This window comes from Falco cherrug, chromosome 10, assembly GCF_023634085.1.
Source record: "Falco cherrug isolate bFalChe1 chromosome 10, bFalChe1.pri, whole genome shotgun sequence".
In the NCBI taxonomy this organism is placed as follows: domain Eukaryota; kingdom Metazoa; phylum Chordata; class Aves; order Falconiformes; family Falconidae; genus Falco; species Falco cherrug.
The window spans coordinates 18502253-18526322 of NC_073706.1; the positions used below are offsets into that span (position 1 = coordinate 18502253).

A 24070-nucleotide genomic window follows, 5' to 3' on the forward strand; every position below is an offset into this window, starting at 1 on the left:
GTGATCACCATGGGCTTGAGCTTAAATGCAGCTCCTGAGGCCTCCCAATAAAGAAATTCAGGACCATGCAAGGAAACTCAAAAGCTTTGGCGAGCTGGAATTTATACCCGAATAAACTGGAGCCCAAACCAAATCCCCAGTCCTGAAATGACATCTGATTCTCCTTTAACCAGAATTAAAATTAAACTCTCATCAGGAGACATTTTGGAAACAGGAGTAAACAACAACACTCTTAGCAGTATTAGCTGAATGGAGCTCTGTGAATTTGCACCTCGCTTTTCCCATTCTTCATTTGTGTGAGCATTCAAAGTGGGAGTTGAGATTCCCCTTGCCTGTATCCAGCAGGCACAAAGCATGAATAAATCATCCATTAATCCCTGTAATCTAACCCATCATCTCTGTGCAGCATTGTTGCAGAGAAAAGCTCCCCATCATTGACTGTAAGAACGACAAAGGAAAAGGAAATTATTGCCCTCACCTGACCCCTACTCCTTGCACAGCTGTCATACCTGAAGCTGCAAGAACTCAGAGCTGAACCGATCCTTGCCACCAGCTGCCAGTGACGTACCTGTTTATGGGACATAACACTCTTTAACAGGATGTATAGCAAAGTGCTGCAAAGAGGTAACACTAAGGAGCTCTGAAGCCATTGCTTGCACCAACACTCCTTGAAGAGGGCAGGGAGAGCTACCCCAAGACAGGAAGGGGAAGCATTCTGTGAGCCTTGGGGCCACCCCTGAGCAGGAGGCAAGCTGCCTGGAGGATACTGCCAGGTGTAAAGCCACCAGAATCTTTGTGCTGTCACTTACGCTTAGGCTTGACACCAACTGATGCACAGCACAGAGAGACCTGTGGTGAGCCACATTAAGTAAATCCAGTTGCCACAGGTACAAGGGCTATTCACAGCATCCACACTGTCGGCTGGGGACACCCTCATGCATGGCAGCAGGCAAGGGTTATGAAACAGAGGGGCTACCCCCACTTTGACGCTGAGGCTCTTCATTGAAGGGTACTTAATGACTAGCACGCACAAGCTGACCCATCCCAAAGGCATTAAAGCTGAGAGTGGCATAGAGGAAGATCTTTTTTCTCTTCTTTACAGTGTGAGGAATGGGTCATCACAGAGCTACACAAGCTAGCCAGCTGCAACAAGGCTTTTATCACCCCATACCAGCCCTCTCACGCCTCAGCACCACCATCAGTCTCACACAAGGTTTCAAAGGTTCACCTACAGCCCATACTGTTTCTTCATCTTCTCCAGGCAAGTCCAACCTGCTTCTTGCCTCTGCTGCATCCACCTCCAGACCCCCTGCTTCTCCTAGGGCCTCTCCTCATCTACATGCAGGGTACTCACTCTCCTCCCTCTGCTTCTTCCAGATCTCTCTTCATCCAAAGCTCCTCTTCCATCTCCCCCCCTTAGAGCTATTTAACTACTTAGCAGGAACCAGCCACAGCTGCGCCTTATCCACATCAGCCAACCCCCCACCCCTGAAGCCAGCCCACAGCTGTATATTATCAATGTTAATTAACCCAGCTTCATTCCTCTACAATTCCTGTACAGGGGTCACCAAGCCTTCAGTGTGAAATGCAGCATCTTTTAACTGTTAAATGTATTAGCTCCAAATGTGGCAAAATTTAAGGATAACACATGGGCCTGGCCTTTTTCTGTGTTGGGGGTAAAAGACACGAGAAACTGCATTTCAAAAAAGTGAAGGTTTTATCATAAACCTAGGTATCCTGACCCCATACCACAAGAATGATGCAGGTGGACTCTCAAAAATTGGCACACAGAACTCTAGGAGTCATTCTGAGTTTTGAAGGGGAGAAATTCCCATTCAAACTTCGAAGAAATTAATGCAGGAGATCAGAAAAGACTTTCTGGCTAAGGACCAGTGTGAATGCATTCAGGCTCCACCCCCAGAGAACTTCAAGAGCAGGCTGGATAAATGCTGCTACCATGTCATCTGGACTTTTTTGGTCCTGCCTTGGACCAGGAAAGCCCATCCAGCCTTTGGGGTTGCTGTTTATCCAGGGCAACCCTTGCAAGGTAGCATCTGTCGCCAGCTTGTCCTCAGCTATGTTACTGCAGCAACTCAGGATCTGCTGGGGCTGCTTTTCTTCATGGAGACACCTTAACTGGCCAAAACGCACATCCCAAAATGCTCCTACAGCCTCTGCACTGGTGTCTTCGAGGTCCGTGGCTTCGAGATGGCTAAGCGCACGAGAGTCAAGACAGGCTGAGGAAGGTTGGGGAAGGACCATCTCATCCACCACACATGTCCAGCGAGGGTGTCGCAAGTCCTGATGAAGCTGTCTAGGTACAGCTGACCTTCGAGGAGCCCAGGAACAGGCTGGGACACAATCCAATGGCAGCACCCGCCGATGGCATGGGAGTTTATTGAGGTCAGATGGTACTAGGAGCTGTATGGCTAAATCCTTCCTACGTAAAATACCTTTTAATCAGCTTACAGGGTGTTCAGGAACCTCAACCTCCCCCATTCTTTTTTTCTTTCTTAATATACATGGTGTGAGTCCATGTGTGTACTGGGGATTTTCTCTTGTATGTTTGCAGGTGAGCCTTCCCCGGGCCAAGGAGTTGACCATGACGCTGCTATCTACTGAGAGCAGATTGGAGTAATTTTCTTGCATCACTCTCAGGTCTGTAAGAGAAAGGACCCTAATTGGAATAAGGGGATTGAAGGATTTAGCCTTCTAAATGCTCCTTTCTTGCACAGGATCGTTTCAGGAGTGGTTTTAATCTTTACCACCTGATTTTGTAATTTTGGCTGCAAAAGGGAAGAGTAGGGTGGGAGGAAGGGGTGATCAGGGGCAGCTGTTGGTGGGCTTGGGAGAAGAAGGAAGAAGAAAAATCTCAGTCCATATGGTCATGGGGCCACAGAAAAACACCAACCCCATTCCCAAGCCCCAGGGTGGACTCAGTTATTATTCCAAAACCCTGAACAGGTTAGGGAGCAATCCTTGTCTTGGAATAAACCCAGTGTCACAGAAGCATGCCAGCCCCTTATGGTCCCTTTTGGAGGTTTGTGCTTAAAACAATCCACAAAACAGAAGGAAAAGCCATGTTTATTCCCTTTTGCTGGCTGCCCAGTGCCTCTGTGTGTGCAAATGGGCTGTATCAGTCTCTATAAGGCTCACTCTGTGAGCAGGGACTATACACCTCCCCATGCCCAGTATGACAAGATACCTGGGTTTCATTCAAGTCCCAGCCTTGGCATGGGAGAGCCCTGCCTCTGAGGCTACACACCCTCCACAGCAGCACATGATTCAGCAAGGGGAAAATTACTCTTAGCAGAGATGTCCGGATCTGGGATGTGCATGGCTGTCTCTTATCTGCCTATATAGTGCTCCACTCCTGAGCTGCTCTTGGGTTCATTTAGGTTGCCTGTCTCTCTGCTTTGTTTGGCTAGGCAGCAGAGTCTAACAAGGACCCTGGTTGTTGTGCTGCAACATATGGCACCTTTCTAGATTTGCACCAGTTTGAAAAGAAAGTTAAGATGCAGGGGCCAAAAGCATAAAATGTCACATTCCTGAAAGTGTCCCCACTTGCTCTGAAGTCTAGAGAGAAGATGCTGGACATGCTACTCATCGCCACGGTTGGCAGCACTGGCCAGGGGCAAGGACAGGAAAACTTTTGTGTTAGGAGCTCTGGGCTCTGCTAGAGCAGACCTCAGTCATTTTAATCAAAGTTTTATCTGCTTCCAGCCAAATCTTTGGGCAAAATCTGCAGTAAAACCCAGTTCTTCTGAAAGAAGAGATTAAGATAAATATTCAGTTTTTGGCTCACACTGGAAAAAACCAAAAAAGCTTCAAATATTTTGCTAAGAATTGGAAAGAGAAAGGGGAAAAGTGCCCCACTGGTACATGAGCGGTACCTTGGGTGCTGACAGAGTATCTTGGTTTTCCATGGTATGGGATGAGACAGGTCTTTGGCAGCTAGCCAGAATATGCCTTATACTCCTGCTCTGGAGCAGGGGTGGGTGCTAAGCCAAAGGGCCCCCTGAGGATGTAAATCTGCCTCCCTAGAGATGCTCTGCCTGGGAATGCTGGGGCTAAGCCCGGCTCATCCTGCATATGCTGACCTCCTGTGCAGGCACACCTGTAGCAAGCAGGAGACAGCCTTTGGTTTGGAAGAGCTGCTATGAGGCACTACCCTCCTGTCAGCAAATCTTCCTCCCTGCTTGGGAACGGACATGGTAGAGAGAAGCAAGGGTTGGTTTTACTGGCACTGTGACCCAGCAAAGCAAAAGCCAGGCTCAACGCACAGTCTAGTTTTCAGATGAAGAGAGGAGCTCTCTTTTCCCAATCTATGTGTGTACTGTGGCTGTCTCTTTGTCACCAAGGAAGCACAAAGAGCTTTTTAACGACCTGCAAAGACAGGCTACTGCCCCCATCCATCACTTGGTGATTTTTACACCCTGTGGGTCTCCTTCCAAATCTCCTTTGAGGACTGCTGAAGAGGGTGCACTCTGCCTGTCCTCAGGTAGTCTCCACAGTGTGGGTTGATGGACAGAACACATACCTCTGCAGGGACACAACGGGACAGGACTGGGTGGCTTCCCCCCACCAGGATTGCTCTGGCCATCCTTGCCCTCCTGACCCAGCATTGCTCTCTGCCCAGCTGGGAGCTACCTTGTAGCTTGGCACAGAGGAGCTCCAAGTGCCGTCTCTCCACAGCAGAGCTGTGCACTAATGCTCCCCATGCGTCTGGCCTTATCACAGCTCTAATTGGCATCAGCACCCGTAATCTCAGCCTCCAGCTGTTTGCTGTGTCTGGGGAAGAGGAGAAAGCACTTCAGGGAATTAATTTTAATTATAAGAATGATATGCTCTCTGTCCTGGCTGGCAGGCAGGCTTGGCCCAGCTGTTCCAGGTGTGCAGTGCCAGCAATGAGCACAGCAGCTCCTGACAGCTACACAGCTGCCTGGGCTTCATTTTGGCTGCATCCCCCCTTGGACTTTGTCAGGAACGCGAAAGGGCATCCCTCCCAGGCGAACAAGGACAGGCTTTGTGAAGATGAGAGCGGAAGGAGGTGCACTTATAGGTGCTTGCTGCTCACAGGCATGACTTTCCCGGCCTCTGTTGCCTCGTACTTGTCCTCCCCAGGAGGTTTTTCATAACGAGTGGCTCTAATAAGCTCACTGATGTTTTAAAACCAGTAGGGGCCCTTGAAGTATATTAATTTGATCTGCCCTATGACACAAACCCTTGTATTTCACCAGGTTACCCCTGCGTGAGATCAATTACATGGCTTAGTCTGAAACCAGGCATCCACAAAAACATCTAGTTTTGACTCTGAGCTAACAGAGACAGAAAATCCAACCATTTTCTCTGTAGTTGCATCCTCACAGCTTATCACCATCAAAAATGCATGAGTTTTTACACCTTACGTGGATTTATCATTACTTGCCAGAATGTTAAATGTCAAAAGATCTATTCAGTGTGCAGCTTCTTGGAGGGGGACTCAAAGAGCCTAGAAAGCCAGGAGAGCCATGCCATCCTCTCCCATCTCTTGCAAAGGTTAACCTGAAGGGCAGGAATGCTACCTCTCTCCCTTTTCTCAGAAATGCATTACAGGCAGACTGTAAAGCAGGCCAGCTTTGCTGCAGATGATACTGTCACAGAGGATTGCTCGGCTAAATATGCCAAATGAAAGGAACACGACTGGCCTTAAAAGCTCTTAATTTTCCTCCCTTTCTTCTGAATCTGAAGACAGCCTCAGTGATCTGTTGCCCAGCTGTTAGGGTACTATTCAACAGTAGAGTTGAGACATATCTGTGCTGAAACTTTGGCCGATAATTTTGCTCTCTTTTTCTATTTAAGAATTCAATGTCTCAAGTGTGAAAAACTATGGTGATAAAAGTTCTGTGGTTTTGGGGAGACTCTGACAGATGTCTCGATTTACAGCCTCCTTGATCCTGAACTGGCTTACAATCAAATCCTCGATTAACTCATCCTGGGGGAGTCTCTGGGGGACTCTACCTGGCTCCTTGGCTGGCTGTTGGGGACCAGCTCCACTGCAGCCACTTTCAGCAAGCAGAGGCTTGCTGAAAACCAGTTGCACTGCTCATTTTCCTGACCTTCCTTTAAAAACACTGCAAAAAACAGTGAAAAAGCAGATCTCCCACTGTTTTGTTGGTTTGCATAAGAAATGGGTACTTTCCTGGTGCTGCCCTGAGCTGATCTCTGGCAGCTGAGTTTGTAGGTGGCTGGAGGGCAGTGATGGTGACATCGCTTTCACTAGCAAAGGCTTTGCAGGCCACAGGCTGCAGTCACAGATGCATGGCACAGAAGGAAAGGCAGAGGTTCTACGAGGTACTGGGTACCAGGGTCTCATTTCCCCCCACATTTGACAAGCACCGGTATGAGTTTATAGAGAGAGTGGTGTAGGAACAGATGTTTCTTTGATGGAATGGCTGGGGCACCAGTGTGCCAGTTTATAAAAGGGAAACTGAGGCATGGTCTGATGTGAGGCAGGGGTGTCCGTGCTGGCAGAAAGTGCTGCTATTCATATCTTGTGTCCTTCATAGCACCTACTTAGGAGAGATTAAAACATTTCTTTCTGACAAAAAGAGCAGCTGTGGGTGGCTTTCACAGTCTCTCCACCCGCCTGCCCTGAGCCAGCAGGCTGTCACAGTGTGGTGGGGGAACCGGGACACTGCACACTGTGCAATCAAGCAAAAAGCGCTTGTTCAAAACCAGTGACCACACTTGACACATTCCAAAGGTGCTCTTAGGTATTCACTGTCCATCAGTTTGACATTTAACTCTTCTTGCTTTCCATGAGGGTCACAAATGATTCTGTCTTTTGTCATCTTTTTTTTCTTGAAGTGACATGAGATGGCTTCTTTGGGTTCGTTGAAGTACTGATGTTGATGAGATCTTCCTTCTCCTTCACTAGGAGGACAGTTCCTCTTATCTAAAAATGGGATTGTGTCTAATTCTTATACCTGCCAACAGAATAAAAGGGTGCCTTTCTGCTGCTTTTGCTCTTCAGGATTCACTGTACCCCTGGAGACACTGTCGCACAGCAAAGCCAAATCAGTTGGCCCACACTAGTTGGCCGGCTGGGAGCTGGCCTTGCAGGATATGGTTTACAACCACTGAGTCTGCCAAGGGATGTGCTACAGGCAGAGTGGCAGCAGGCAAACACAGAGGAACCATGGGACTCAGTGACAGTGAGCAAGGATTACTGTAGCCTGTGAGTTTGCAATGAAAGAGCTGTGCTAATTAGTGCTTTGCATGGCTGCTCTTTTTTGGAAGTCAAAAGCCTTATTTCACATTAGTTTAATCCACTTCAGGATTAAACTAGTTCAGGATTAAGGCACTGTTAGTCTGGAATAAGGGTTTCCACACTGACAACTAAGAGTCATTCTGCACTAACCCACAGGGAAAATCAAGGTAATGAATATAAATTAACTGTTAAAGTGGATTAGATAAATGGCATTAATCCCTGCGGGAAGGCAGAATGCCTGCAGTCACAATTCGATCCTGCTGCCTTTGCTGCTCAGGTAGTTTAAACATAAATAAATGAAGGGTATTCTGTCCACAGAGGGTTTCAGTGCAGTTTCATTAATGCACTTCAGGGCCTCCTTTAGCTAATTTGAGTTGATTTCTTAGAGTAAAAGGGCTCTAGTAAAAGTGGTTCCACTGTACCAGCTGCTCGCCGAGTGAAGGCTATGACAGCAGTAAGTGTGCCAGCAGTTAGGTTTTAGGGAAACAACCACCATACCGGAAGAGCTGTGTCCAGGTGATAGAAACCACAGAGCAAACTCGCGTATGGTTTTAAAAAAGACTGGTGGGGTAGTTTTGTCCCAGTTTACTGCACTGGATTAACATTTATCTTCCTTGTCTGAATTTCACAGCAAATGAGCTCTTCTTAACCTGACAGATATGCAGACATGCTTGTGCCTACCTGAGTCCAACACCAACTGTTCCCAAAGGAATGTAGAAATACAGGTGGATCCAAAGGCATGTGAGTACCCCCTCCAGTGCTGGTGGCTAACAGTGCCAGATTCGGAGGAGGCTTGGTCCCATTCAGAGCAGATGGAATTGTCTCTCCTGTGCTCGTAGGACTGAGCTTGGTCTTAGCACACTGATTTAAGTGCATGTTAAAGCTGGGTCAGCTGGAAGAGGGAGGTGACCAGACAAACCCATGCATATTGGGATGAACATGAGGATGGCAAACCTATATAAGGATGGGAGAGAGGGGTAATACAACTCAGTAGCTACTAAAGGGATGGCATTCTTGCTGGCTTTAGAAAAGACTTGGAAGTCACACCTCTGGAGACAGTATTTGGCAAGCCAGATTGCGAGTGAGGTGCTGAAACCAAGTTAATTTTCTCCTACTCATGTATGAAATTGTGGAGCCCGAGGCAGCTGGGTAAAATAGACTGTGTGGATCAACTGCTGTTAACCCACTCCAAGGAAAGGACAGTACCTATGTCTGTCCCCATGGCTGAAAACAGGGTTCTGGCTTTTCCATGCTGCACACGCTGAGAGTTAATCATGTCCCCTTCCAAAAAAGAGTAATGGAACTGGGGGGAGCAAGGGCAGGGGCTTGGAGAGAGGATTTCTTTCCCAATACTTTTGATAGAGGTCTCTTATTTTAGGTGACATAATTATGACAAATGTTGTGAAAAGTGTGGCTGAGTGAAGGCTGCCTGAGACTGCAGATGCACAGGTACCTCTCAAACAGCATTATCCCAGTGGAACATTTACTCTGGTTTTTTTCTGTCTCATTTTCAACAGTAAGACACCCTGGCCCCCATGTTCAGCCTGTGACCTCGTACACCACCTTTGCTCCCACACCTGCTGCCTATCCAGTTGTTTCCTCAATCCTGCATTGCTGCAGTTGATTATTCCTGCCCAAGCACAGGATATATGCAAAATTTCTTTTGAATTGCATCCTGTGTTTGCCAGACAGTTTCTCCAACTTGTCAAGACCATTTTGAATTCTTACTCTGTGCTCCAAGATGCTCACAGTCTCTCCTGTCTTGGTAATAACTTCAAATTTTGTTAGTGGACTCTCTGGACCCTCACTCAGGTCAATTATGTAAATATTAAATATTAACAGATTCTGTGGAGATCCTGGGATACAAGTTTCCAGTTATTCACCCAACCTGTAATAATTTCACCTGGTCTTTCCTCTTACATTGCTAAAGGGAATGCCATGTGAGACTGCAGGTAGCGCTGAAGTTGAGATACGTGATATTTACTATTTGTCCCCATATCTACAAGTGCTCCTAGGTCTCACACAGAAACAAACAAGCTCTGTTAACTTTGGGATTGGAACAACTCGGGTTTCTCTTTAGTGCCCTGATTTTTTGTCTCCCTCCGTTTAAAAATAGGCAGCGTTTGCCATTTTCTGGACTTCTGGAGACTTCAGTGTCCTTCAAATACTCTTGGAGATCAAAGGTACCGGCACTGATTTCTCTGATCACTGTTTATGTTACTGCTTTGAGTCTCCTGAGGAAAATACCTTCAGGTAAGCCTGACTTAAAATAACCTTCTACTCTAAACACTTGCTTACCTGTTAGTTTTTTTCTTTCTCATGGAGTTTTGCGAGGGTCCAGCCAAGACCCAAGAGTCCTTTGATCTACCATAACAATTGCAATACAGTGCTTGTGGGGCCAGCGCCTCTGCTGTTTCTGAGTCACATATGTGTGGTCAAGCTCATGCCAAGGAAGACATTGTGTCCCAACGTACAGAAATCTGCCTGTAGGAGACTCAGTCCTTGGTTTTTATCTTCCTACAATGCCACTTTTACAATAGGAGTCACTCAATGGCCCAAAATGCACCATTGCAAAAAAAGCCAAGCAAATCATAAACCCAAATAAAAGGGGGGGGGGGGGGGGGGGGGAAATAAGACAAAAAAAAAAACCTGAAACAACAAAAAAAACCCCAAACCTCAAACAAGCCAACCCTAAAGCACGCCACTGCAAAGCCTTTTGGTTCTATTGTCATGTTTAGCTTTGGAGGAAAGGTGGTGTTTCTTTACCACTCACAGACGCTGCTGTGGGGCGGGAAGCGCGGGTTGCCGGCCGCCAGCCGATTGCCGCTGCACCTGAGGAGGGTGGCTCATCGAAGAAATTTTAGCTGTGCCAGTGCGGAGCTGCTCTCTCCCTCCTGCTCAAGAGGCAACGAGAAGCCTAATCCTGGGAGAAGGAGACTGCTCCACTGGACGAGGAGGCTGGGGTAAACTGGGCAGTGAAGGGCGAGGCGTTAATGCCGGCGTTTTTTTGGCAAAGCCCCGGCCTGCCAGCACTGCCTGGCCACGGGAGCTCGGCGACACCCCGGGCTTGGTCCCAGGAAAAGCATCCCCTCCGAGGGGGCTCCTCCAGGGCCGGGCGTGCCACCCGGCGCGCCCTCACCCGCGGGCCGGGGTCCCCCGCGGCGGCAGCTCCCCCGGGGCCCGGCGGGGGGGCACACCGGCAGCCTCACCCCCCCGCCGCCCCCTAAGCCGCTTGGTGACCCAGTTGGAACCGCGGGGGCCGGAGCCGGGTGGGGCCGCTTCGCCAGTGGCTCCTCCCCGCTCCGCGGAAAGTTTGGGGCCGGGCGGCCGGGCCGCTGGCGGAGCCGCCCGCGGGCTGAGCGCGGCTGGCGGCGGCACGGAGCTCCCATGCACCGGGCTGCCGGGGCAGCGCCGCGGCGCCATGGGCAACGGCAGCGCCGGGGCCCCGCCGGGCAACGGCACCGAGCTGCCGCCGGCGGGCGGCCACAACGTCGCCGCCCTGGTGCTGGGCATCGTCCTCATCCTGCTCATCGTGGGCGGCAACGGGCTGGTCTGCCTCAGCGTCTGCACGGAGCGGGCGCTGAAGACCACCACCAACTACTTCATCGTCAGCCTGGCCGTCGCCGACCTGCTGCTCGCCCTCCTCGTCCTGCCCCTCTACGTCTACTCCGAGGTGAGGCTGCGCAGGGACTGCGGGGCACCGCCGGGCTGCGGCTTTTGTGGAAGTTACGGGGCTGCGGGGTGGGACTGGCTACAGACCGGGTAGCGAGGGTTAAAGCCCCCCTCCGGGTTTCTCCCCCCTCCGTCCCTGCGGGGTGGGAGTGCTGGCGCTGCTCAGCCCCCCGAGACAGCGCCCCGCTCCGCTGCCGGGGTGCTTGTGTTCCCATGTCCCTGTCACACCACCGCGGCTTTCCCCCCCGAGCCTCTCAGGGCATCGCTGCTGCTAGCACCGCTAAACCGCGGCAGGACAGCAGCAGCCGGCTCGGGGCAAGCGGCTGGGCTACCCAGGTCCTGCAGGGCGATCGCCCAGCTGCAAACGCACCGAGTGGAATTGCACCGAGGTGCCTGCCCCGGCCCGGGTCAGCAGCTCCGGGGACCCCCTGCGTTGCCCACTTCCCAGGTTGCCATCATACATGGTTTGGAAGGGATAGAGAGCCCCTGTGCTGTGCTCTGTCTGGCCTAAATTGAGCAGACTTTGGTGATACGACAGACCTTTAACCAGGAAACATGTTTCCCTGTTGAGTTGAGTAGGGAAGCTGCCTTTTTAGGGAGCTAGATGGGATTTGGTCACCCTGCATCAAGGTGGCTTTGGTCAGCTTGCTGCAGGGCTCCTACTGGCAGGCTTTCTGGTTCGCAGAGACCCTGGGTGCAACAGTGGTCACTGAGAGCCACCCTGGGGGACTTTGAGTCAGTTTTTCTGTTCACCTCCAAGGCTGACAGCTGAGGGAAAGAAAAACAGGCATTCCTGAGGTTGAGTGGTTTTGCATTTCTCTCTCTACCTTTCTGTAACGGGGGAGATAAATGTTTAGTGCCAGGGAATTGATAATGCCTTGTGATTGGGGGTTGGGGATTTGTTGGACTGGGGTGAGGAGGCTCTCTAGAGCCAGCCCATTAGTGCCAGGCAGTGGCTCTTTCCCAGCTGAAGTGGATGAAAGCACCCGCAGGCCAAAATAGGTTGGGGTTTTTTTGTTTGTTTGGTTTTTTTTTACCTGTCCTTGCAGTAGTGTTGGCATAGGAGTCCTCTTTTTGCAGCTGTGGGGAGAGCCAGGATGCAGCCCTGTGCACAGTGGGCAGCCCCAGCGAGCCGGAGTCTGGGGACTTGGGGGGGTGTGTATCAGATGAACCTTGCGGGTTTTGAAGCCCGATGATTTGTAAGGTGGTGCCTTGAAGTGCTTCCTCAGGGAGTGAAAGGGGCTGTCTCCATGAGTGAGACTGAATGATTTTCCGTACTTGAAAGCTAACACAAGAGCATACCAGCAGCGTTCAGGCCTTAGCATCTCCCCTTCTCTCCCATGCCAGAGCAGCTTCTGGGTGCCAGACTGGGGTGGGCCGGTACCTTCTTAAGCAAGGCAGGCTGCAGATTAGAGCTTAGGATGCTTTTAGCCTCTCTACCTGGTCCTAGGATTTTGCAGGACATTGTGACCTCTCTGGAGACAGAGGTATCCTGGAAGGATAGGTTCAGCTGGGGACCCATAAGAACAACCAATGAAGAGCAGAAGCATTGGATTCCCCTCTTTCTTTCTACTGCACTGACAGGACAAACCACCACCCTATGCTGTTTTGTTTTGGTGATTTTGCTTTTCCCTTGTTAACTCAGGTTTGGTGGTTAGAAAGCCTGTCGTCTTCATTCTTCTCAGCTACTTTTCACTAATTGGGTTTCTGGGTTTTTTTTGCCTGTGTTGAAGCAGTGCTGTTTTGTGCCTGGAAGTTTCTCTGCGGGCTCATAGCCCTTAGCGCCCATGTTCATTTTTAATAATCTTCTATATGTTGGTGCACGATTTGCAGCTCATTTTGTTATGAAATGTGCTAGGGGAGAGTGAGAGTAGCCACTGAGTCAGTGCCAGGGGACAGAATTGTTGTGGGTTGGGTTTGGGTTTTGTTTTATTCTGTTTGGTTTTCTTTTTTCCCTTGGAGGCAAAAGTGAAAACTGTAGATCAGAATCAGACACTCAGACAAGGGGCACAGGGTATAGTGATTGCTGCTGTTTAAAACTAGCTTGATTTCAACTTGCATTCTGTACCATTGTATTTAGCCACTGAAAATGTGGCATGGACAGTCCTGAACATTGTTCAACCTTTATTCTTGGTGTGGGGGTTTTTGTTTGGTTGTTTGTTTTAACTTTAGTACAGCTCCTGACAGAGTAATGGTGGACTTTGAGGGCTTATCGGAAAAACTGAAAACTGGCTGAGAGGGTGTTTTTTGCTTCTTGTTTAGTAGGAATGAGCAATAAATTCTGACCGCTTCTGTCATTCAGCAGGAGAAGCTTGGTCATCTTGTGCTTTTTCCCTGTGAGATGGCTTCTTGTATTAGGGTTCTGGAAACATCCTTCCCAGTCAGAGCTTTAGAACACAGCTGGAGGGATTTAACTTTTGAGGTGACATCTGACATCCCCACAAACCAATAGATCTCCTACAAGCTTCAGTGGGGACGGGATTCCTTCCTGTGAGATGTGGATTATCTTTTGCTGCTGTTCACAGAAGCTGGAGCACAGTAGGAGAGGCCTTAATCTTGTTATTTCTAGTTGTGAAGAAAGTGTATTCCAATGCTTTAGCAGCATTTGTTGACACATACTCTCCTTTTGTACTTCTGAAAGAGCCAGCATAATCTTCTGTCACAGCTAAAGGCTTAGTCCATGGTGAGGATTTCAGAGGTCTTGGCTGTAGGAAGCTAAATTGGGTGTTAGTTCTTTCCGGATGTCCCTTGTTTGTACCTGCAGGGTTGGAGGGCTGCTGAAAGCAGGTGCTAGATGAGGGGGAGATTGGTGTGTGTGATCACAACTGTTTCTTTTCTATCAGTCACTGCAGTCATGACTGGAACTGGAGCTTGGCAAAAGGGCAGGAAATGGGGCCATCTAATGCCAACCTCCCCTAGTCCCATCCTCACACGTGCAGCTTATAGGAGAAGGACCACAGCGGTGCGATGGCTTTCCGATGGTGAGCAGGAGATATGATCTGTTACTGCTGGCCAGTTGTGGTCCTGTTGCACTAGGGTCCCTCAGCCCATATAAAAATGGACAGTCCTTGGCTGAGAGAACTTTGGAAACAGGCGCGGTGCTGTGGGAAATCAGTATTTCCCACTGAACTGGAGACCAGTGGCTCGCTGCAGGCACACAGGAAAGCCTGTAGACTGCTCCTCCCCACACACCAGCCTTTTCTGTGTGAGATTAGTGTCCCATCCCCCGAGTCCTGCCCTGTCCTAAATCTCTCTCTAGTGTTCACCGTGCATTGTTGGGAGTTCTTCAGGCTGTATTTCTTCCTTCATTAATTTGTCCTGCCAAATTTACCCACTTTAGCAGCTCAAGTTAATGCTTAGGACCTTAATGAGAAAGGCTGTTAGAACTGATGTTATGACGCTGGTCTTCCATAAATGCAAATATTGCTGTCATTTGTCAGTTCTGATCCTCCACAACCTGATGAAACCAAGAAGACCCTGTGGATGGGAGGGAAGAAACACCAGCTTTCCACTGGCTTACAGCATCTGTTACCAAACTGAACAGCTCTGGAAGACTGTGGACATGAAGTGAATTCCTGACAGGGCAGTGTTTACAGCCAGTTTCTTTTTTTCAGAAAGATACCGTGTTAAGAAAAACAGGCTAACTGCTGTCCCTAATCATTCCTCATTCTGTTTGAAGTGCTGGTTTGGAGGGAGGTGGATTACTCCTGTCTGCCATTTGTCATGTTGGCTACTACATAGGGGTGACAGAGCCAGTGTGCAGGTATCTGTATATACACGGGCAATCATATGCCAAATCATAGTGTGGTGATGCAGATGTGTCCAGTGCTTTCCACTGAACTTGTTCAAAGACAGCACAAGGACATGTTCTAGTGTTTGCCAGTTGTTAATTACCACACAGCAGGCTGCCCTGGTATGCACTTACCTTCCAACTATACCTTCCAACTTGCTCTGTTAAGTATAGGACCATCTTCAGTAGGCAACTGCTGGCTTTCTTGACCTGTGCTGTTTAACCTTTGTATGAGTGACTTAAAAGCCAATCTACAATATTGCTGAAGGCTGGGGAAAGAATAGTGAAGAAGGCATGCCACTGAGCTATAATTACTTCTTAAAACAGGAGCCTGCAAACACTGTGGGCTTCAGTACAGCCAAAACTGATGTGGTACTTGCAGGGAGAAAACAAGTAGGCTGCACCCACAGAAAGGGTGGTGATGGCTTGGGTATCAACAACCCCAGAAAGGACTTGATCGAAGCCTACATATCTACAATAGGAACAGGAATCTGGTCCTAGAAAGCTCCTCGCCCTATGGGCTTAGCAGTATGACAGGAAGAGATGAAAAGCCATGGGAAGGTAGACCACTCTTCTGCAGTAGCCTCGTCTTTCTGATGAGAGTGAAGTGCTCTCCTAGTGATCAATCCAGTGCCAGTAATGCGAGGATGATGGGAAGCAAGAGGGAAGGAGGTGGCCTGGGGCACTCCCAGGGTCCACCAGAATTCCCAGGAGCAAAGCCCTGCTTTTGTGTAAAGAGAGGCCAGGAGAAGATACCAGAGTCTGCCTGAGTGCTGATAGCACTGAAAATGGGGGTTATCCCTTCCCCGAGGCAGCGAGGACACATGAGAAAGCAGAGTTATGAGGTGCTGCAGAATGTAATCATCTCTGAGTGGCTTTGCCCACTAGAAATGTGCAGGGAGGGAGCTGCATGGCTACGAAGGCTTGTGTTTGTGTTCAGCTGCTCCCTTTGCCCAAAGACTCAGTGGTGAGGGCAGGAGCCACAGCAGCAGTTCATGTACTCCTCATTGACTGGAGGCACTCCCAGCAATCGGGGCAGGTATCAGGCTGAGCAACTTCCACGTGCGTTACTGTGCTGTAGAGTGTACCTCCTGCCTGCCTTGCTCTGCAAACCGCTCCTCTGATCAGCTCTCCTTCTTAATCCATGCTGGGTTCCTGAGCCGTGGAACAGGTCTGATCCAAGAAGCTGCTGGCCGGAGCCCTGTAAGGCACGGTTATGTAAACATCTTTGCCACTAAGGTCTGTGTAGTTGATTAGGAAAAAGAGGAAACAGTTATAGCAGAGCTGCATGTTTATCCAGCTCCTTCTACAGGTCAGGGAATATGAACAAGTCTTTCCAAGCAGGCCTACTGCCTCGCAGTACTCGAGAGACAGAGCAGGCAGTACTAATTACACAAGCTGTTTTCTTGGTGAGGGTGATGCCGTTCTGCGTAAAACTTTCCGGGTGTCAATGTACCACTGGTATCAAAAGATTTCTTTTTTTTGCAGCATCTCATGTGTGTGTGTGTGCCTATAATGCAGCTCTCCTGACGAGAGACCAGACCTCTACCCTCCTCCGGATTTGCTGTGGCTCTCTGTGAATGCATGTCAACTTTTTTTTGCAGCAAGTATTCAAGATTAGTCTTCCTGGAATCTTAGAGGTTCAGTAGAAGTAGCTGTTCTTCTAGGCCTGACTGATGTCTGAACCACACAGTCTCTGCACAAAAAAACTGGGGAGGAGATACAGGCTAGCAATTATAAACCAGTGCTAAGGGTTTTATTTTCAGTGACCAATAATGGGAGGGAGGTGTCTTTGAATTTTCAGCCCCCATAATGTTTTAGATGAATGATCAGACTTGCTTCTCATTTATGAAAAACTTTGACCTCAATGATTTAACTCAAGAAAGGATGTTAGAGCAGACGTGAGGCCACCTTTGTCTTGTGTCGCACTCCCTCTCCCCTTGCAGGCTGCATTGTGTCTTCTGGAGAATGCAGCGGCTGTCACAGCTCATGAAGAAAGGCCCAGAGTCAGCTTCTTGTGGGCATTTGGACAATTCTTTGATACTGCAGTTTGCCCACTTGCAAGGATTATTCTTCTTCCGATTGCTGTCATAGCCTTCTCAGCAGGCCTGGGCTCTTTGGTTTAGCGCTTTCAGTCTTTCCATGCTATGCACTTGAGCCATGGCCTTGCTGAGGGCGGGCAGGTGCTTGTTCAGAAATTCAACAGGGCATCTCCGAATTCACTGTCAGGCTGCTGTTGCCTGGGTACCTTGTTTCAGGTGCCATTGCTGCCAAAGACCGAAGGATCGCTTTGTGTCCTCTGCTTCTTAGTGAGCCTGTTTGCAGGGCTGGCAAGAGGCAGCTATGAAGCTGCCACGTGGTCCCATGCAGAAGCATGTAGCAGGACTGAGAGAAGAGCTGTTATCATAGCAAAAAAGACCAAAATCTTTGGCCCCGTCCTGGCTCATGCCTTCAGGAGCACTGGCAGTGTAGGAGCTCTTCTGGCATCAGGCTTGTTTGCAAGAAAGCAGATTTTTTCATACAGATCAGTTGTACTTAGGAGTAGGGACATCAGAACGACCTGACTAGGAAGGCAGCCTGCAAGGCTGTTGAGAAGTTGTCTGCCTCCCTCCATCCACCATCCTGTAAAATCTTTTCCATAAATAACCTCTTTGTACTGTTTGGACGCAGCAGTTGAAGTTGTTCCTTCTGTGCACATAGTGGTTGATCCAGAACCTAAGGGCCTTTTGTAATGGGATATTGGTGTCTTGTAAGAGACCACAGAGGCTACATGTGAATTTACTGCCGACCTTAGTCAGCTAAACAAGCACCCAGTCTGCACCTGGAATATCACTTGGAAAGGGGTTTGACTTGCGTCCAGAGAAGTAATCATTATTCACCTTCCTATAAACCCTCCTTGCCTGCCATGAAGCACTGAGCTAAGGGCAGAACATGACCCTCCCTGCCCATATAGTTTTCTGTCTTCTTCCAAGAAGTGATGCCTGGAGGTTTTGGGTGCAGTGGTTAATATGCCCATCCTCCCCCATTTAAGGCTCAGCCTGTATTCTTGCCAGGGGTGCACAGAGCATGCCACCAGCCTTAGAAAAGATGCAGCAGGTAGGCTGGCTTGTGGGGTTATATTTGCAGCTTTGTTTTATTTTGTTGAGGGAGATGGCTTGCCTAGAGAGCATCTGGTTTGCTGTGCAGCTAGCTGGCTGTTCTCAGCAGCAGCACTACGGATCGTGCGTTTCTGGAAGAAAACAAGTGGCCTCACGCTGAAAAAGCAGAGAACACAAAAAAAAGCTGATGAAAGTGGAGATGCTCTGGAGCACTTCTTAAAGGAGGCTTGAGCTGTGTATGATCCCTAAGGCTTTACACTGTGTACCTCAATGGGTAATCGTCTGCAACCTCTTGTAATTAGGTACCACTTAATCCCATGACCCAGCAAAGCCAGCTATGCCTCTAATCCAAAGTCACTCACCCGTCAGAGAAGTTCTTGGCACATTTTGCTAAGGTGGGCAGGCTAGCAACATGGTATTATGGGAAGTCCTCTCCCAGTTTCCCCAAAGTCAGAGTCTTGGGGGTTGGTGGGGAAGGGGAAGGGTTCGTAGCATTTTCTGAGTGCCCAACTTAAATCTCACAGCAAAGACAATGTCCTCTGAGGATGCTGCAGCCCGAAAGCTCTTGTCCTTTTCAGAATCAGTTAGTTCCCCACAATCACAAACAGGTTTTGAAAACTGTAGCCCAGAATCAAATTTGCTCTCTCATAATCTGAACTTGTCATGATCCCAGTGAGCTTGGCAAAAAAAAAGTGAGGGTGTTTTTTTTCTGTTTTGGCTCCCAAGTTTGGGGTGGCTGACCTGCGCTTGAGAAAAGGCTGGATGAAGCATTCGGGTCTGAATCCAGCCTCCCCTGGAGGTTTGGTCTCCCTCTCAAGGAGATAGCTGTACAAAAATAGCCAAACCATTTCTTCAGAGTCTGCTTTGGCTTTACAGCTCCACTAATCATAATCCTGTGCATGACATCATTACTGCCTGATATTAATCCTTGCAGAGCTGCCTGCCCCCTGTTCCTGGCAGGGGCAGGATTTCTGCACCTGCCCAGCATTACGTGGAGAGCATTACCCACATGGCTCTGGTTTGTGTGATGGTATGAATAAAACCCAAACCTATTGTTGAGCACCTATACATGAACAAATCGATATTCGCTTCCTGAACCGTGCACAAAGTCAGCAAAGTTAGACTGTGAGCACTGCCTGACTGTTGCTATAGGTTTGCTTTGGATAGAGACCAGAGAGCAGCTGTGGCGTAAAAATGGAAGTGCCGGGCTTATCCCTGAGGTACCCCGGCTGTGTGCCTTGGTGAGCGGTGCCGCTCGGGGCAGGGCGGGCATGGCTGCACCGCTCCCGCAGCGCAGGCACCTCCTGAGAAGACATGCCTCGTTTGTTCCTCAGCCTTGGTCATATTACCCGTGTGTAAGTGCCTGAATTACTTAGACTAAACTAAAGCCCTTTTCCCTATTTCTCCTGTTTTGGAGCCACATACAGCGACAATCTAATTTCTCTTCTCCGCTTCATCCCATCACTCTTCACTTTGCACTGGCACATGGGTTGGACCCCTCTCCCCACCCTTGGTGGCCCCTCCACTGTCCCCATGCCAGATGCCAGCCATTTCCCTCGCTCTCCTAAGCTGCTGAAGTGCCTTTCTTGGCTCCCCACTCATTTCTTAACCACCTCCACAGGCTGCTCAGTATTTTTTGGGTACCAAAGGTCTTACTGTGGAGCTAAGCCAGGAACATCGCACTGCTCAGCTCAGCTTTGCGGGGCAAGCGCAGCCCTTGAGCGCTGGGGGGGCAGGCGGGGGACATCCCAGGCGGGGCGGGGCAGCCTCTGGTGGGAGCAGTTTCATACCTGCATGTATAATATCTGTTTTGTAAATATAAATACATAGTATATAATAATACATTATGTATGGCTTATGTATTTTACTATGTATCATCATAATATAGGATAGGTAATATAGACATCTATATATGTTCTGTATTATATGGTAATATATTAATGCACTGTATATTACAGAATATTAAATATCTTGATAAATTATATGGATAAAACCATACATATATAAAATAGAATAAAGTCATTGGGACTCTACTTTATAAAACTAATTTTTATATAGCACATTATATATAGATAAAATATGTAGTAAATTCTATATATTACATATAGTGATATATATGGCAGTAATATTTATGATATATAACATATATTTTATAATAGTAAGAGTATTTAGAGAGTATGTATAGTGTTTTATATTTTGCAAAGTCCCAGGGGCATTTTATATTTCTATTTATTTCTATACATTCCAATTTTTAGTTATAAATATAAAACTTTTAATCTAATTTATAAATATACATATATTACATGTTATACATTATATATAATTATCCCTATATTTCTAGATAATATATATACCATACATGTGACATGTTGCATTGATATATGTTTAGAAAAACATTTTAAAGGCCTTATATGCACAATATGTAGAAATGTTTATTATATTAGAGCAATATATAATATATAGCTTGTTTGTATATTGCACGTATACTGTATAATTTTATACATGTGCGTATTCTATGTGTTATACAAAGAATATATATAGATACATGCATTCTGTCTACATGGGACTGTGCGAAGGGGCTGCAGATGTGCCGTGGCCCGCGCTGGCTCGGTCACCTCAGCCTGGTGGCTCTCTCCGAGGAGCAGTGCTGGGGTGTTGGGGTGCAGGGGGGGCAGCACGGGGCAGCGCCGCGAGCCGGAGGGCTTCTGGCCAGGTCACCCCTCCCTCTTCCCTGCCAGCCCCGCCGCCTCGTGCCCTGCTCCTTACAGAGGGAGCGCGCAGGGAGAGACATGCAGGAAGCTGCGTTTGCTGTGCCTGGACCTGAGTGGGTTTTACAAGGGTTTAACTGGGGAGTCGGGGCTTGCAGGCCACGCAGTGGTGTGGGGTGACAAAGCTGTATGCAGGTTTGCTGGGGGGGACACGAGGGAGCCTCCTGTTCTCTCAGCTGCTAAACTAGGATGGAGGGGCACAGCTTGAGGTGGTGGGGGTTTGAGCCTCTCTGTCAGGGAAAATCAAAAAGGCACCCTCTCTTGCACTAAAATTAGAATTTTTATTAAAACTTTATAAAACTTCATAAAATCATGGTCTTGTCTTAGAGGCGGTTGTCCTGGCACGAGGAAGGGAAGCTGACATTCAGTGCGTCAGCTTTGGATGCAGGAGGGGCTGGGCAAGTGTTCGGTGCTGTGTGCTGAAGGGTTTAATGGACCTGACTTATTTCTGTGCTCCTTGAGCTTTTCCTTCCATTCCTGTTTTCCAGCAGCCGGGTTCACAGCACACTGCTGAGCAACTGGTCCTGTTCCACAAGCTGGTACTGATAAACTGCAAACCCTTGGGCATTTTCTGGCACTGTTGGGTTTTCTGTGAAGATTATTTGGGATGCAGTAGCGTAGATTTTGAGCTGGTATCTTTTGTATAGCAGAGTATTTGTACTTTCAAGTAATACAGAGCAGTGTCATGCGTCTGGTCTCATCCTTTCGCTGGCAGCATTTCTGCTCTGCCCTGGGTGTCCGCGGTTCTTGAGAGCGAACAAGAGATTATATCTGACTGGCTTGAGCATGGTCTCAAGAGGCTGGCCTTGCGCTTAGCACGACAGAGTGAAATGGTTGTGTAACACACAGGAACTGTTCGCATCATCTGCAAACAGGATGTTGGAGCAGTTTGGATATGGAAAATGGAAGAGGAGCTTTGTGCTGTCACTTGTTGGAGAGCCTCTCCCTGCCTCCTCTGTGCCCAGCAGCTCATGCTGCTGCGCAGCGAATGCTTGGCCCTGCGTTACTGGGAAGGTTTTGGAGTGGTGAGTCTAGGGGCTTTGAGCATCCTGGCTAACCAAGGCAGCGGGCTGCCCTGCATGACTTGCTTCACAGTGCTGATGGTCTGTGGGCTCAATTCTCTGGCCAGGCCAGAACCATGAAGCCCTCGGCAAGTGTGAGCTCTTTGGTGGGGCTGATTCCCGTGTGCCACCGCTCTGTGGGAGGGGAGCACTGTGCCAGGGCAGGACCGTGCCACTTCAGGCTGCTGGTTTGGAGGAAGAAGTGAGTGGCTGAGGTGCTCAGGCACAGAGCTGTTTTGTGTCGTTTTAAAGGCAGTAGGACATGGCATCCTCTGACGGCGAGGTCTTTGCAGTTCCAGGGAGGCGTGTGGTCCCTCAGCACGGTGCTGTGCGATGCCCTGATGACCATGGATGTGATGCTGTGCACGGCCTCCATCTTCAACCTCTGTGCTATCAGCGTGGATCGGTAAGTGCCTTCCTCCTCCTGGTGCCAGAGGAGGGACTGCTGTGTGCCCTTGCAAGGGTGCCGCGCAGGGAGGACAGACCCTGCTCTCCCCTAAGGAGGGTGTTCTGCCCTACCGTCCTCCCCATCACCAGCTTTGTGTCCCATCAGCACCCTTGTGGTGGCTGAGCTGAAAGCATGGCTGCGTGACGAGGCCGGAGTTTGTCCCTTTGGGTGCTCTTCTGAGGGGGAAGGCCGGCTGTAGCCCAGGCCTGTCCATGTAAGTAAATTAACGGGGAGAAGGACGGTGGCAGGCAGCTGTGGGACTTGCTCATGATACTGGTGCTGGCACCACCGTACTAGGACTGACTCACCTGTATTGGCAGGTTTATTGCCGTTTCAATCCCACTGAACTACAACCGGCGACAAATCGACCTGCGGCAGTTGATCCTTATATCCACCACCTGGATATTTGCCTTTGCTGTAGCATCCCCAGTCATATTTGGCCTCAACAACGTCCCAAACCGGGACCCCAGTTTGTGTCAGCTGGAGGATGACAACTACATTGTGTACTCCTCCATCTGCTCCTTCTTCATCCCTTGCCCCGTCATGCTGGTGCTGTACTGCGCCATGTTCCAAGGACTCAAGCGCTGGGAAGAAGCCCGGAAGGCCAAGCTAAGGGGCGGCATCTATGGGGCCAACAGGAGGCTGTACCACCCCTCGGCCCTTACGGAGGGAGAGCAGACCGGACTGGGGCCGGAGAAGCGCAACCCCTACGCCTGCTCCGAGCACCCTGGGGACTATGTGATGAGCAATGGGATCCAGACTGTCTCCTACCCACACCTCAAGTACCCACACCCGGGACACGGTCGGAAGCAGGCCAAGATCAACGGCCGGGAGCGGAAGGCCATGCGGGTGCTGCCCGTCGTCGTCGGTGAGTCGCAGTCGGTGGTGGCTGGGGAAGGTGGGGAACGTGCCGTGCTGTCCTGTGGCCGGGTTCAGTCTGGCAGGACTTGTTTGAACCCACTGAAGCAGACACAGGCTTTGTGGGCTCCGCTACCAGGAGCCACACTGCCCGGGCACGGGGGCTGGGACAGCGGTGAGAGGTGGCTCGCTGAGAACCATGCTTTATCCTCGCTGCTGGAGGCGAGGGTGAGCTAAAAGCCACCTCCCTCTTGCTCCACCTCCCCAGTGCCGTCTCTTTGGTTCTCCTTCCTCTCCATCACGTGTGGACTCGTTTTAACACCCACCCTCCTCTTGTTCCTGTGGAACAGCCTGGTTGTGGCTTAAGACCTGCTGTAGCCATCTCTCATCGTAAGGGGACGTTTATCCAGCAAAAGTCTCGGTGCCCCCTTGAGCCTCAGTGCCAGGGAACTCCACCCATGGGAAGGGATGTATGTACGGTGTTTATAATCCAGCCTTTGCTTCAAGGCAAACCTGTGACTCCTGAGATCTTAAATGTGAATCCAAAACAACGCGTAACTTCAGACTTTTTGTCACTGTTGAGGACAAGAGACATCCTAAATCTTTTCTCTGGGCCTAAGCCCAGCTCTACATGTCAGCACTTCTGCTGCTTTTTCCCTGAACTGTCCGTGCTGTCTCCATTCTTGTTTGGCCCAGGCTGTGTTTGTTAAATAAAACCCTTTTTAACATTCACATCACTTTCTCTCTTTAATGTCCTTCTGGCAGGTGCTTTCCTCTTCTGCTGGACACCTTTTTTTGTGGTCCACATTACCAGGGCGCTCTGCAAGTCCTGCGCCATTCCCACTCAAGTCACCAGCACTGTCACTTGGCTGGGTTACGTCAACAGTGCTCTCAACCCCATCATTTACACCATGTTCAACGCAGAGTTCAGGAACTTCTTCCGCAAAGTCTTGCACCTCTTCTGCTGAGCCCACCGGAACTGGCGGGGAGAAGGAACAGTCAGGCTGGTTTTTGTATAGTTCATTAAAGATCTATTTCTGCCTAAGGTCTGCTGTCTTTGTTGGGAGGAGGGAAGGAGGAGAGGCGGCAGCCAAAGGCTGCTGGTTCCCAGCTCCTTGTAATA

General features: G+C 49.4%; 2 protein-coding genes across 6 annotated transcripts in view; one reads left to right on the forward strand and one right to left on the reverse strand.

Moving 5' to 3' along the window:
- Positions 1-10457, reverse strand: part of SCT (secretin) — an 18925-nt gene extending 8468 nt beyond the window's left edge. For 2 of the 5 annotated variants that reach the window (XM_027804171.2, XM_055722536.1), the window contains exon 1: positions 10026-10457. The gene's annotated coding sequence lies outside the window, so the exon portion shown is untranslated. Of the gene's footprint in view, positions 1-568; positions 7091-10018 lie in introns of those variants that run through there. The other 3 variants (XM_055722535.1, XM_027804170.2, XM_027804173.2) reach the window with 3 other exon arrangements.
- Positions 10458-10554: 97 nt separating this feature from the next.
- Positions 10555-23992, forward strand: DRD4 (dopamine receptor D4). Its single transcript, XM_055722532.1, has 4 exons — positions 10555-10925; positions 21935-22047; positions 22410-22957; positions 23713-23992. The coding sequence occupies exons 1-4, from the start codon at positions 10674-10676 to the stop codon at positions 23913-23915; spliced, it is 1116 nt and encodes a 371-aa protein (XP_055578507.1). The 5' UTR covers positions 10555-10673; the 3' UTR covers positions 23916-23992.
- The last annotated feature ends 78 nt before the right edge of the window (positions 23993-24070 follow it).